Source organism: Mya arenaria, chromosome 4 (genome assembly GCF_026914265.1).
Source record: "Mya arenaria isolate MELC-2E11 chromosome 4, ASM2691426v1".
Lineage (NCBI taxonomy): Eukaryota > Metazoa > Mollusca > Bivalvia > Myida > Myidae > Mya > Mya arenaria.
Genome location: NC_069125.1, coordinates 58,137,308 through 58,153,673, shown reverse-complemented (window position 1 = coordinate 58,153,673; position 16,366 = coordinate 58,137,308). Strand labels below are relative to the sequence as shown.

General features: G+C 35.4%; 1 protein-coding gene across 9 annotated transcripts in view; it reads right to left on the bottom strand.

Moving 5' to 3' along the window:
- Window positions 1-16,366, bottom strand: part of LOC128231944 (1-phosphatidylinositol 4,5-bisphosphate phosphodiesterase eta-2-like) — a 102,961-nt gene that overhangs the window by 10,857 nt on the left and 75,738 nt on the right. For all 9 annotated transcript variants that reach the window (XM_052945218.1, XM_052945215.1, XM_052945221.1 and 6 more), the window contains exons 2-8: window positions 15,822-15,977; window positions 15,314-15,384; window positions 4,331-4,482; window positions 2,820-2,949; window positions 2,423-2,535; window positions 453-519; window positions 51-144 (exon numbers count right to left, since the gene is read on the bottom strand). In XM_052945218.1, coding sequence (XP_052801178.1) covers window positions 51-144; window positions 453-519; window positions 2,423-2,535; window positions 2,820-2,949; window positions 4,331-4,482; window positions 15,314-15,384; window positions 15,822-15,977 — 783 coding nt within the window. The remainder of the gene's footprint in view (window positions 1-50; window positions 145-452; window positions 520-2,422; window positions 2,536-2,819; window positions 2,950-4,330; window positions 4,483-15,313; window positions 15,385-15,821; window positions 15,978-16,366) is intronic.

Sequence of the window (16,366 nt, the reverse complement as noted above, 5' to 3'; positions counted from 1 at the left end):
TATAATCATAAATAATTTTATCAAGCCACTTCTGTGTACTGTATATATACCTATAAGGCTCATCTTCTCAGCTTTCTGCATCTCTTTCTGTGGCTCATACACAACAATGATCTCCTTACATCTCTCCAGTGATACAACCTCCTCCTGGGTAACATAAAACATGGAATATATAGCATGTGTTAGGAACTTTCCACCAATGATAACTCCATTATTATGTAATCACTATTGCCACATTTTAGCATATCCTTTATCCTAGAATTGCCATAAAAAAGTAACGCAGCAATGCAATATGCACAATATGTTGTCTTGTTACTGCACATAGATGCAAGAATGTACCGTACTTTAAAACTTAATACATTTTACATCATTACATCATTGTTTACGGTTTGCTATCTAAAATCCTTGAAAGTATATGACAATTCGTTTCATTTCAATAATTGCTAAAGTCCCACCTTTTGGTCATTCCGTAGAAACATTTGGAGATCAGCCGCCGTCATGTAACCGACATCTTTGGCATACCTAGAATAAGATATTACTGTAAACTAGAGCTGTCACAGGAGTGACGAATACCCCAAAATGCCGCCTGGACACAGGAATGGCAAACCATTCCTTTGAAAAGAGGCCATAACTCCAAGGTTACTGCACACTGCATCTTCTTTTATCATGCATGTATTGTTTTATTTAAATCTGTTGAGTAATTTAGAAGTTACACTGCTGACAAGAAAAACTAGCCTTTCATGAGTTATCGTCCGGAAACCGTTTTTCTATTTTTAGTAACAGTGACCTTGACCTTGGCCCCACCAGTCCCAATATTGAACTTGACCTGTATCTTCTGATGTTACACCTGTGTACCAAAAATTGTTCAAATCTGTCAAGCCTTTCATGAGTTATCGTCCGGAAACTGTTTTTCTATTTTTAGTAACAGTGACCTTGACCTTGGCCCCACCAGCCCCAATATCGAACTTGACCTGTATCTTCTGATGTTACACCTGTGTACCAAAAATTGTTCAAATCTGTCAAGCCTTTCATGAGTTATCGTCCGGAAACCTTTTTTCTATTTTTAGTAACAGTGACCTTGACCGTAGCCCCATCAGCCCCAATATTGAACTTGACCTGTATCTTCTGATGTTACACCTGTGTACCAAAAATTGTTCAAATCTGTCTAGCCTTTCATGAGTTATCGTCCGGAAACCGTTTTTCTATTTTCAGTAACAGGGACCTTGACCTTGGCCCCACTAGCCCCAATATCGAACTTGACCTGTATTTTCTGATGTTACACCTGTGTACCAAAAAATTTTCAAATCTGTCTAGCCTTTCATGAGTTATCGTCCGGAAACCGTTTTTCTATTTTTAGTAACAGGGACTTTGACCTTGGCCCCACCAGCCCCAATATCGAACTTGACCTGTATTTTCTGATGTTACACCTGTGTACCAAATTTTTTTCAAATCTGTCTAGCATTTCATGAGTTATCTTCCGGAAACCATGAAAACCGACAGACCAACCGACAGACAGACCGACCGACCGACAAGCTCACTCCTATATACCCCCTCAAACTTCGTTTGTGGTGGTATAATAAGGCACATAATAAGACAACTATCACAGCTAGAGTTATGGATGTGTACCACAAATACATCTTTACTATCAAAGTGAACATACAAACCAGAGCTTCTAAAACCCGGCAATTTGCAGGTCTGGACTGATTTTGACTTTGCCAGACTGAAGACTGATTTTGATAATGTTTTACCTTTCTTTCATGCAAGCAAATGTTCTAAAAGATAAACTCTGTCAAGTCTGCAATGACTGAACTTTTCTAGCTATCATTCATTCAAACAATTTACACTCTAGGACACATTGCAGGGTTCTTGAAGAAATAAATGTTCTAGTTTAATAAATTTTAAATGCAATCATGCAGGGATGGTGGGATAATTGAATATAATTGAATAATAAGTTGAAGGCGCACAAAATTGGTGATAATCGACCACTGTCATCCATAAACAATTTTCGTCAAATTTTATGATCTTACTTAAAATTCTTAGAATGTGCACAGAACTATATGTTTATTAAGCATAACATCATATACATGATTTGGTGCTTCAAATCATAAAACAAATCTCAAACAAATCATTCGTCTTCCATTCCATTTCTTAGGCTATTGTAAAATATATACGGCATAGAAGTTTTTGAAGTAAACAAACAGTAGACTGTGATTTTACCAGTTTTTAGTATGGAAATACATTTTTGTCCAATTTTGATTCAATTATTAATTATGAAATTTGTCCAATTATCCAACACTAGAATCAAGCCTGTTATATAATTTGTCCAATTATCCAACACTAGAATCAAGCCTGTTGTACGCTTTGGGCCTTTACTTGGAGTTTTGGATTCCTATTTGGAAAATCCTTATGTCAACCCTTGACTTACTTCATGTATATTTCCCCTATCTCAGGTCTTTCTGTAAGCATGTTGTAGAACTGTACAAACTCATCCCGGTCCAGGCTTGGCTTCTCCCCCTTTACCCTGTGTGTGTCGGCAGCCTGAAGATTGGTGGAATAACTCTATATATCCAACATGTTACAATTCTAAAGTAAGACACATTTAAACAGTAAACCTTTATTTTGGACAATATTTGTTAAACTCAAAATGCTTACTCTCATCCAAAACCTTCCTCCACATAACCCTTAAATATTTTTGCCTGCATAATGCAACTTGGGGTTGCAAGTACACATCGTATGCTTAATGTCATAGACAACACATGTTATTTTGATATCTTTAATACCTTAATTTCTTTTTCTAAATGTAACAATGTTGAAGAACTCACATTGAACATCTCCCTAACGTAGGTTCGGTCCATATCAGCATTGAGACTCTTGAGCAGTTTCATCACCTCTTCCAGGTCGAGACCATTGTCTGCGTTCTTGTCTGCTCTGTCAAATGCCTCCAGGATCCAACTGTGTAAGGAAAACATGTTCCAACAGTTTGTCACAGACCCAGCTTTTTAGGTACAACATTGAGAACTTTACTTATAAGCTCAGTCTCAAAACTTTCCAAACTACTCACATTATTATGTAAGGATTTATACATCTAAATGAAATTCGAAATATATGATACATATTTCTCCCACCTCAGATAAGTAGATCCAATGATTTAACCATGCTAGATATTCTTATCTTGCCCACGGGCGAAGATAAAATGCCCGTATGGAACTCCTTTTACCACATTGTACATAATGTAATTACCTCCCTTGTTGAAGACTGTCATCAGTAGCATCAAGGAAATCTTTTCTTATGGTAATATTTAGAATGCTAATTAATTATTTCTCGCTTCAGATGTCACCATAAAACAGTTTTCAGGCAACATTCAAGAAATAATGCTTCATTCTCCTTAGAACTATTTAAAAAGACCGATTTGACTATTAACATTAACTTGATCACTGCGCGTATATCCATGACAACCACGTGCTATCGCATATCCATACGCAATTATTTTCACTAAACAAAAAAGAGTTCCAGCAAAAAATACATTTTTACTTAATTTTGTTTAACTGAGGTGGGAGAATATGCATCTACCATAGCCGCTCGTATAAGATAGGTTCATCCCAACCCTCGCGCAGGGTGTTTTGCAGAAAGTCGGTAAACCTCGTTTTCGCAAAACACCCTACGCTCGGGTCGGAATGAACCTATCTTACACTCTCGGCCATGGAAGATACTTATACTACTGCTCTTTAAGTAATATTTAAAGACAAATTATATAAATAACACACTTTTAGCAGGAAGACAAAGGTCATATTCTACAGTTATCCCTTTTTAAAAACAGCATATTCTGGGGCTGTATTCATAAAACTTCATTAGAATGTTTTTAACTTAAGTCGATTTCCTAATTTTTTCATAGTCAAACTATAATAAAGAAAAGTATCAGTGTTTTTAACACAAAAGTATGTACTTTTGATAAATTTATTGAAAAGAGTATTTCAAATATTATTAACTTATTATATCATATTAAAAGAGAGATACATTAGTTAGGAAATGATTTAAGAAGTTTTATGAATACTGCCACAGGACCTTTGTTTAATAGACACTGTCAGAGACAGATAGTGATTTCATATTTTATAATTAAATTTCAAAGGTTTAATATATCACAAATTTACGTTTTTCTTCACAAAAAACGATTTCCCACTTCACAATTTCTTACTTCACAATTTTTCACAACATGACTGTGAAATCATGTTTAATTTAAAAGAAAAATTGTGAAATCTCGAAGTACGAGTTATGAAACATGAAACCACCACTAGTTGTTCATACTATGGTCTATTTATGCCACTCAATGACCTACATTTTGTCTGTTTCTCGCTGTTTGAGGAAGGAGTTGAGCTGAAGGGCGTATCGCAATCCACGAACCCACTTGTCCCTAGCGTCATACGAATGGGCGAGCAGGTACAGGACCTCATGGTTGGAACCAAACACCACACAGAACGATTTGTACTTCTGAAAATATAAAACAACATCAGGTCAGAATATGGTTGAAGAGTGTATCACAACATGGGAATCCACTGTTACAGTCCTGCACCTTGTAAGAGTGCAAAAGAAGGTTTGACTACACCTCATGGTTTGATCGCACAAAACAGAGAAGGTACAACACCTCTTGGTTTGATGCAAGGTAGGGTCGGTAGGGATTTTTTTGGGGTAAGATCAATTTCTTAAAAAAAGCATTATTTCCTGCAAATGTCACTCATATAATAGATAAATATAAACATTAATAAAATAGATCGCTAGATCTAAGTTCATGTTTGAAGTTGAAAACAAAATATGTAGACAAATAAAACAATTTTTGCAATCATCAAATTTTTGGACCAGCCCTGTAGTACATTAGCAAATTAAATGTCAATGTAAAGCTTGAGCAATCTACGTTGACAGATTGATGTCTGATGGATTTCAGTGAATAGGATATAAAATATGAATACATCATGGTTTAACATTGTACATGTTGCGATAATATTATGTCCTGAAATACATATATGAATGCGATTGTCTGTCATCATTTTACATAAAGCTGGCAGTGCCATTATCGTATTTCCCTAAATGCATTTTCCAGCAAAAAAGATTCACAAATATTGTAATATAGAGAAGATGCATTACTTCTATTCATTAAAAAAGAAGACAGCGGAACTTCAAGGTTTCAATTAGAGGTTAATTGAATATACTTAAAACATGTACATGTTATTAATAAGGTTATCCATAGCCGGCCACTCAAGTGTCCACTAACCATTCTTAATTTACCCAGGAAAGCACACTTAAGCAAGATCAATCATGTAGGTTTATAATGGACTTTTATAATTTAGCCAAAAATTTAAAAATCATATTCAAGGGTTAGTAATTCTAAGACTGGGTGGCTATGGGTCAGGAAATGCCCGCCACACCAACCGATTACGGTAGATATGTGTAACATCTGTAACATCTTTAACTGTTGGAGTTGTTCAATACATCAAAAATTCTTCAAAAAAATATTTTCAAGAGCAGGTTAATTACTCTTAATACCGGACTGGCATGGGTAAGGAAAATATATGTCATGCACTAAAAGTAATGTGTTTGTAACTTTGTATATTATTGTGTCATCTTGCCCAATTAAGACTTATAAAACACTTTGATGAACATCTTTTATTCCTGAGTTCACACCATGCCATGGGGGTAATGTGAACCAAGTATCAGAGTGGTCAATCGATTGAATGCCTCTTAGTTATAAACTGTGGTAGTAGATGCTCTAAACAGATCAACCACTAGACAAATTAATCAACTGTATGGTGACTCCGATATATCCCCATTTGGGGGGGGGGGGTATAATTTACAACACCCATGCCTGCAACAAACATCTTAAAAAAATATAATATTACAAGATCCAGTGCTTTTAGATCCAAAATGAACTTTTTTAATGCCAAAAATCATTACATATAAAAAACCTGTTACAAAGACATTCCCTAGAGACAGTTTCAAATTATTCCTTCCTTTCATTTAGTTCATGTTGTTAATGCATCCATTATTGTTTTTGTCATCAAGTAACAACATACAATAACAAAGGCTAGATTTGAGATGAATTAATATAACACATTTAATATCCCACTGACACTGAATGTTATTTGAACCTACAAAAAGGCTATTTGATTTTTTTTTTCATTTGATTTCTGTTTGACCAAACAAGTGCTCTATGTATGTATAATTCATTTGAATTATTTCTTGGGTACTATTCATTCCATTGTTTATCCATTGTTTATCTCTCTCAACTTGATTCTGTTAACAAGCAAACAATCATTATAAATATGGTTATTTTTTGGTTTTGGTCAAAATTATCCAAAATGTTTATTGATTGGTCAATATTTATCCAGAAATTTAATGTTATATACATGTATGTCATCGTTCAAGTTAAAAAAAATACTTGTTACAAAATTCACAGATTTCCATTCACTTTCACAGCCTTCAGATCATGAACAATGTTCAACACTAACAATGTGATATGTATGACTTACTGCATCAGTGGCTTTTATTACTGGCACAATATCAAAATCATTGCATTTAATAGCCATGCACCTTAGTATTTATGACAGGGCCCCCGTACATAGACTTGTATATACACAGCACAGTCTTATAATTATCAACAAATACCTAATATGCAGTTTAAGGGAAAGTTTGGTTGGCCTTACAATAAATATAGAAATTACAAATCTATATGAAAGAAAACAAAAATGATGCAAGATTGTGAAGACGTTTATAATCAAAACACAGTTGACTCTAGGCTAAAGGTTCAAGTAGCCTAAGGGCAGATAGACAGCCATTAAATGGTAGTAAAGAAACTAGATGTTCTCATATATGTTACAACCAATTGTTTGGAGATGGTGTGAAGTATATGACCTTGGGAAGGGCAATGATCATGGTTGTTATTGTAGTGGCTATCGTGCTGTATTGTCATAGTCCCATTTGTAGAAGTTCACAATAATGTACAAATGATGTAAAAAGCATTGATTGGCAGTAAAAATAGTTTTCTGCTAGTCAGTTTTTATTACCAAATTCATATATTGATACAGCAGCTCAAAACACTAGGTAAATTCTGATTGGAAAACAAGTGAGAACAAGACAATTGTTTGTATTAAATGCATTGTGGTACATTGGAAAACAACCTACATTTTCAGCCAATGATATTGTAGATAGGCAATCAGTAAGTACTAGCTAGGCTTAATCATGAAGAATTTCAACCTTCGCAAGTGTTTAAAGGTCCGCCTACTGCCACTCATCTGATGCACACTCTCTGTGTCAGATTTTGCCAATTTGTCAGTCAATGAGTTAGTATTCTAAGACAGTTAGATGACCTAAAGTAATATTTTAATGATTAACAAGAGCTGTCACAGAGACAGCGCGCTCGACTATTCCGCCGCTTTTCAATATAAGGATTGAAAAGTTTTGGCGAAACATGCATGGATCAATGTTTAATTAGATTTCAATGCAATACATGGTGTGAGATATGAACATAAATGTGGTTCCATGCAAAATTTTAACAAGAATTTGTAAGTCTAATAATAAAGGGCCATTATTTGCAAAATACAGTTATCTAACTTGGTTATTCAATTAAGTTGGGTGGTTGAATACCATTGTATTAAGTCTCAATGCAATACATCAAATAGTTGCTGAGATATTATCCTATGTGTGCTAACATGCAAGACGTTAACCAGAATTTCTAAGTCGCATAATAAAGGGGCAAAAATTATATATTTTAAAAAAGATAGAGTTTTCTCCCACCTCAGATAAGTAAGATCCAATAAATTAACCATGCTAGGAATTGTTATCTTGCCCACGGGCGAAGATAAAATGCCCGTATGGAACTCCTTTTTAATGGTCGACACATTGTAATTACCTCCCTTGTTGAAGACTGTTGTCTGTAGCACCATGGAAACCTTGTCTTGTGGCAATATTTAGATCGCTAATTAATTATTTCTCGCTTCAAATGTTACTATAAAACAGTTTTCACGCACCTTTCAAGAAATAATGCTTCACTCTCCTCAGAACTATTTAAAGACGGATTTGACTGTTAACATAACCCGAATCACTGCGCGCATATCCATGACAACCACGAATTATCACATATCCATATGCATTTATTTTCACTAAGCACAAAAGAGTTCCAGCAAAAAAAAATACATTTTTACTTAATTTTGTTTAACTGAGTTGGGAGAAAAAGCATCTACCATAGCCGCTCGTGTAAGATAAATTGATCCCGACCCTAGCACAGGGTGTTTTGTGGAAACTCGGTAAACCTCGTTTCCGCAAAACACCCTACGCTCGGGTCGGAATGAACCTATCTTACACTCTCGGCCATGGAAGATACTTATAATCTTACTTCATTTATTAGAAGGTTAAATATATGGGAGCCGGTGTGTAAAGTTTCAATGCAATACATGATGTATTCGCTGAGGTATTGACTTAAAAGTGGTTACATGCAAAACCTTAACCAGAATTTCTATGTCGAATAAAAAAGGGGCCATTATTTTAATTTAATGCAAACTGGAGTTATCTTACTTTGTTATTTAAGTAGATTGGATGGTTGAGTACCATTGTATAAAGTCTCAATGCAATCCATCAAGTAATTGCTGAGATATTAACCTATGTGTGCTTACATGCAAAACCTTAACCAGAATTTCTAAGTCAAATAATAATGTTTCAATGCAATACATGATATATTTGCTGAGATATTGACTAAAATGTGGTTACATGCAAAACCTTAACCAGAATTTCTAAGTCGAATATTAAAGGGCAATTATTTTGCATTAAATGCAAACTAGAGTTATCTTACTTGGTTAATTACGTAGGTTGGATGGTTGACTACCATTTTATAAAGTCTCAATGCAATACTTCAAGTAGTTGCTGAGATATTAAACTATGTGTAAGATAGTTGGGAATACATATCCAAAGTTTCAATGTAATAACTGATGTATTTACTGAGATAATGACTTAAAGGTGCTTACATGCAAAATTTAAACCAAGGTATGACGCCAACGCCAACGCAGACGCCAACGCAGACGCCGCCCCCGACGCCAGGGTGAGTAGTATAGCTCTCCTTATTCTTCGAATAGTCGAGCTTAAAAGGGCTTGTTGATTACACTTACTCCACCCATTCTTAATCATTAAAATGTTACCTCATGTCATCTAACTATAACTTAATATGAGAATTACATGCACTTAACAAATCACTATGTTTTGTTTATGAACACTAAATATATTCAATTACCATCAAGTGGTTTCTTAATGTGAAAACAATTTAGGTACTTGGATATTTCAGACACAATTAAGATAATTATCTGATATTTCAGTCCACTTGAGAAAATGCCATGACATTAGGTTTTGAACATAACAGAGTTCCTGTCAAATTTATGAAATTATGTTTTGTATATAATTTACAGACTTGCTGTCAAATTTTCTAGTTACCAAGCCCTGTTTCAGTCTGGCAAAAGTGGGGGCACACTTTGTGAGTACGGCCCATTCCCTATGAATACGAACAATACATGGTTTTAATGGGACTTGAGATTATTCCCTAGAAAAAATAACCATTTTAGTCTGAAATAGTGGATTCAAGTGCATTCTTTTCATATTAAGCCTCAGATATTGACATAAAAGGGTATATTTGAAGTTAAGAGGCACGACTGGCTTGGTGCACCCACGTCTTGATCGGCTTTTAGAAACTGTAATAGTGAAAGGCTTTGGTGGTCATGGCAGAGTGGATCACAGTTACTTGGTATATGGACAGCATTTTTGGCCAGTCAAGCTACCTGATTCGAGCGATTGGTCCCTAGTGTGATCTCTTGGACTGAGAATCATAAAAAATGTGTTTTAGTACTTTGTGATACACATAATAAACAAATAATCCACTTTTGGTCGTTTATTTTTACATATTAAATATTTTTTAAATTCATACAATCTTTATCATTCACAAGTTATGAAGGTTAGCAGATTTTGTTTTGAGACATATGTATGGAAACGAGCTCAGATCTACAAGATATTTTCAATAAAACAACTGTATACGTCGCATGCATGTTCAGAAGGAAGATATTTCCAAGGTGCAATCGCTCAACAAGCACAAACTAGACACGTGTTTGCAATTTTCTTTAATAACTCTGCCAAGAATACTGTTTATATACCGACTCACAGATCTTCGCCAGTACTTTTGAGTATGCACAAGGGCTGAACCCGGCATGCACTTTTTGGCTCTACGCGCGGACAGGTACCAGTCATGAGGTAAACATATCCCCAGTTCCCGTTCGCTGCACTCTCACAGATTGAACACTTTGACAACTTTTTTATTTTTTGTCTTTGAACGAGCCAATTTTGCGAAAATCCATTGAAACCAGTTATATAAGACTGCTAACAAAAAACATAGATCGCAGATTTTTATATTTAAGTTAAAAAATTAATGTTTTTATGCGTTAGTAACGGTTTAAGCCATTAAACATTGATTTTTGAACGAAAATATGCAAATCTGCGGTCTGATCTTTTGTCAGCAATCTTTAATCATTTGGTTGCAGATATTTACGCAAATGTTTTCTTTTTCCAAGACAAAAAATAAAAAAAAGTTGTAAAAACGGTAAATCTGTGAGAGTGCAGCTTTAAGTCTGACCAAAAAGAGCCCATGAAGGGTACAAACTGCATCAATTATTATTTTTAATCTAAAACGTAAACAAATACATTTAATTTTGTATTTGTAACTTGCTAAGGCCGTGTACTAGTAGTCTGAACAATTACTGCATATTAATAAGCTAAAACTTTTCATACTGCATTTTACTGGTGCATGTGTATCATAGCTTTATATTTTCTGTTTTAAAACAATCAAATTGCCTTTGTCTACCCCGCTGGCAAACACCAGAATTAACATGACACGAATTGGAGCTTTAAATAGCTATGACTGGTTACTCGTCAGAGGATGTTTTTAGGGGGTTGTCAAATTAATCTCTTGGTTTATACAACCATGAGCTATTATTTATTGACAAAATATAATCATGCTAGGCAATTTTTCCCCCTTTACAACACTTGTAAACAAACTATTGAAGCTTGAGGTTCTGAATCTGTAATATTTACCCCGGTATATCGATATTATGATTAAAACTGAAAATAACATAATTATTCAACCAGACCTTTTTCAACTCAAAATCTGGTTATATCAGTTTGTATGCATCAATGCACAACTTGTCATGCTCAGATAGATAAAAATTATTATCAGAACAGCACAATTTGTATCAGAAATAAATCTGTGTTTAACTTCATGTTGAATTCTTGAAAGTCATCTGTAAATATCCCCCCTTATGTCTTTTAGTAGGCGTTAACATATATTAATGAAACAATTTCTTGTCTTGATGTTCATAAGTAAAAATGAAATCATAGAAAAGAAAAAGCCTATCTATTCAGTCATTAGAAAAACGAAAAATGATTTGGATGTTCCTTTTTTGTTTTTTACTTTCAATCATAAAAAAACGAAAAAAACAAAAACAGTATATACAGGATAGCTTGTTTTTCGTTCTTCATTTTACAAAGTGTAAAACGAAAAACAAAAAAATGATATTAATAAATAGTTTCCTTGTTTTGTATTAATTAAAATACAGAAAAGGAAAAAGCCTATCAATTTTGGTTTTCTCTACAATCATTTGAAAAACGTAAAAGGATTTGTATGTTCCTTTTTCGTTTTTTACTTCCAATTGTAATAAATGAACAAGAGCTGTCACAGTATGTGACGAATGCCCCCGAATGTGACATTGACCTACGAACAAGGCCAGTACATGAAAAGTTGATCTTGCCTTTATGTGTCAAATACATATGGCAAGTTATTTTAAATTTCCTCTGAACATAAAAAAATACCACCCATACTTGACAACCTACACTGTTATGTCCATATATTCAGAATTCCCTGGTGAATAAACAATTAGTGTATCTTTCACCTTAGAGGTAGGGACATCAGTGCTCCAGCCAGGATTTGAAAAGGGCAGGGTGGAGTTTTGAAAAGGGCAATCTACATGAGTCTTGTAGGGGCAATTGGGGGAGGGGTCCACCCCTGTCACAAGTTGTTTTTTTGTTGTTGTTGTTGTTGTTGTTTTTTTTTGGGGGGGGGGTCTCCCCCTATAATTTGTTTTGTTTTCATACTGTACTCAATTAAAATCATTTTCCATGATTTCCAGACTTGAACAAAATGGTGTTTTTTTCTCAAAATTTAGAAGGGTGTATTTGAATATCAAAATTAAAATTTGTCTGTGGTAGTAGGATTGTACTTGTTTGGAATCTTCTTTAGTGCAATGTCAGATATTTCTCAAAAAAAAACCATGTAAAATAAAGAAAAAAACAAAGACAGTTAAACATTTGAAGCAATCAAATAAATAAATACACAAAAAAACAAATATGTAGGGGACGAAACTTAGTTTGGTACGATCTGGATTGGGTACGAATGTTACATTCAGCCTGTCTGTTATTTAATTGTCTTTGGTAAAATAATGTTTAATATGCTAATGTTTTAGAAGAAAATGACAATAAAAATCACTGCCCTTGCTTAAAAAATCACTTCTAAAACATAAAACATTGATAAATTAACTCCGAAATTTGTTCTGACAAAATGGCGGTTTCGGCGATTTTTGATATGATCGTAGACATGATAGGTAAAAGCTACATAAAGCATCAACATATATTTGTGGGAAACAATGAAATTGTCATCATGAATATTTTACAAGTAAGCTTTCAAAACATTTACTGAAAAAGTGACGTATTTGATTGTTAGCGCCACCTTTGTTATGTTTAATTCGGCAGTGACCGTCTGCTTCAAATCAACAATGTTTAAATGGCGAGTCTCGTCTGTACAATATAATTAACAATTATTTTAAAAGATTTAATTGTGCTTGACAACTTTTTTCACCATCCCTTCGCATTTTCTATCGCATTTTACGAACTTTCATCATTGAATGAACGAATTCTCAATGTATATTCTGATTGGCTGACATTCAATAGCTCCGCCTCCTGCCGATGTTTCCCTTTTTGGCTCTTCTTAATTATTGGATTAAAAGATGACCGATTATGAATACACAGGTCATCTGCTCACTACACATATACACAATTACCTGTCATATGACTTGGACAAGGCACATTGGAAGATGAAAGGGTAGTGCGGCATATTTTAAGCAGTCAATGTGGGCATGGTGACACCTAGCGGGAACACTGAATTGTCATAAGTATTACGTAATTTGTCTCAATTATAACAGCGGATTAAGGGCTGCCAATCTTTTGCAATGATTTCAATAGTAAAAAGGGCACTAACAGGATAATTGGTGCTATTAGAGCATTTGTGAAAAGGGCACTACTCAAAAAAAGGGCAGGGCAGTCAGAAAAGGGGCACAGGCGCTGCGCCATTGAAAAACGGGCTAGCTGGAGCACTGGACATGGGTCTTGCACAGGACACGTCGTCTTCGTATGTGGAACACATGTAGCAAGTTATTTTAAAATCTGTCCTTACAAGGGAAAGTTACAGCCCGGACACGAACACCTATACCCTATGTCCTTGTATGCAGCACTCCATTGTGAATAAACACTAAGTGTGACCTTGACCTTTGAGGTAGGGACACGGGTCTTGCACGCGACACGTCGTCTTGGTATGTGAAACACATGTGGCAAGTTATTTTAAAATCTGTCCATACAAGGGAAAGTTACACCACGGACACGACAACCTATACTCTATGTCCTTATATGCAGCACTCCATTGTGAATAAACACTATGTGTGACCTTAACCTTTGAGGTAGGGACACGGGTCTTGCATGCGACACGTCATCTTGGTATGTGGAACACATGTGGCAACGGACATGACAACCTATACTCTATGTCCTTATATGCAGCACTCCATTGTGAATAAACACTAAGTGTGACCTTGACCTTTGAGGTAGGGACACGGGTTTTGCACGCGACACGTCATCTTGGTATATGGAACACATGTGGCAAGTTATTTTAAAATCTGTCCATACAAGGGAAAGTTAAAGCCCGGACACGACAACCTATACTCTATATCCTTATATGCAGCACTCCATTGTAAATAAACACAAAGTGTGACCTTGACCTTTGAGGTAGGGTCACGGGTCTTGTACACGACACATCGTCTTGGTATGTGGAACACATGTGGCAAGTTATTTTAAAATCTGTCCATACAAGAGAAAGTAACAGCCCGGACACAACAACCTATACTCTATGTCCTTATATGCAGCACTCCATTGTGAATAAACACTAAGTGTGACCTTGACCTTTGAGGTAGGGACACGGGTCTTGCACGCGACACGTCGTCTTGGTATGTGGAACACATGTGGCAAGTTATTTTAAAATCTGTCCATACAAGGGAAAGTTACACCACGGACACGACAACCTATACTCTATGTCCTTATATGCAGCACTCCATTGTGAATAAACACTATGTGTGACCTTGACCTTTGAGGTAGGGACACGGGTTTTGCACGCGACACGTCGTCTTGGTATGTGGTACACATGTGGCAAGTTATTTTAAAATCTGTCCATACAAGAGAAAGTTAAAGCCCGGACACGACAACCTATACTCTATGTCCTTATATGCAGCACTCCATTGTGAATAAACACTAAGTGTGACCTTGACCTTTGAGGTAGGGACACGGGTCTTGCACGCCACACGTCGTCTTGGTATGTGGTACACATGTGGCAAGTTATTTTAAAATCTATCCATACAAGAGAAAGTTACAGCCCGGACACGACAACCTATACTCTATGTCCTTATATGCAGCACTCCATTGTGAATAAACACTAAGTGTGACCTTGACCTTTGAGGTAGGGACACGGGTATTGCACGCCACACGTCGTCTTGGTATGTGGAACACATGTGGCAAGTTATTTTAAAATCTGTCCATACAAGGGAAAGTTACAGAGCCGGACGGACGGACGGACGGACGGTGCGATTTTAATATGCCCACCTTCGGGGGCATAAAAAAGAAAAGACGGTATATACATGGACCTGTATAGCTGTGATGTGAAGATGGAAGACACCGGTACTGATGTCTTTGATTGAGAGGCTAAAGAGTTGTGAAGGCAGATGACTCCAGTACAGATGTCTTTTATTGAAAGCGCATGCCACTGGTTGGCTAGACTGCTTTCACCATACTGACATGTTGTAACATTTTAAACAACACTGGGGAAAAAAGTGGCAAATTAACGCTGAAATTTAACGTCTTTATAAAACCACCATGGTATAATCACGGTCCTTTATCACGGTCCTTGATCCTAACACACTAGTGTACTTACATCATGTTCATCAAGTCTTTTAGCGTAATCTTTCTCCCCTTCTCTTACTTCTTCTATGGACGATAGCGACCCTAAAATATGAATGAGTATTAAGATTATATGTGTACCAACTTGTGATAGTATAAATAATTAATGATAATACAATGAAAATAGTCTGCACAAACATTCCTGCATATATATATATAAGCCATATAATTCATTTATGTTGTTAAGAAATAGGTTTTATTGCACATGGTACATAATTAAGTTGTTTACCCATTCTTAGTTTCTGTATACATTATCACCATATAAATGATCATCAACTAGAGTATATGTCATACTATGAATTATATTTTTTCATCCTGTTTCTTGTTTCATTAGGGAATAAAGTAAAGAATGATGATTTTGTTTTTCATTGCAGCCATTATTCATTTTTATTTCAATTTTAGTCTGAAATATTTAGACTATATACAAATCACCCTCAAATTTAATAAAAAAAAGTAGTAATTGTATATTAATTGCTACTCACATGATGTGTTTTTCTTGCGGAATCGTTTCTGCGAGCCGTTGTAGTAGAGTTTGAGTGCTTTGGTGTCCAGGAAGAACTCGCGAGTGTACAGGATTCCGCCACTCTTGATTTTGTGTAAGGTCTCGCCATGGCTCAACTCCTGCACAAGATCGTCCACTGAAATATACACAAAATATGGAGTGTAAGAAACAGATTTAATAAAAGGTTACATAGAAATGTATTTTCGCTTTCTTTGGAATAATTTGATCACTAGGGCTCAACCATGTCTTAAAATATGTAGAAATATGAGGATCATAAGTATCTGTTAAATGGCAGGTTTTTACACGATATAACAAAGGCGTTTTATAGACATCTGTCTCTGTAATTATACATCTTTTTCTCTGACTCTAGTTGTTTTTTAACATTTTTATATACATATTTGTTTTGCTTCCACTTTTGATGGTTCTATGATAAGAAAGCACAGGTCATCTATTGCAAAGAGTGTGGCAATTAATTAATTATTGCGTAACCATTTTTTTCTTTTAGCTCGATTCAGAAACCAGTTT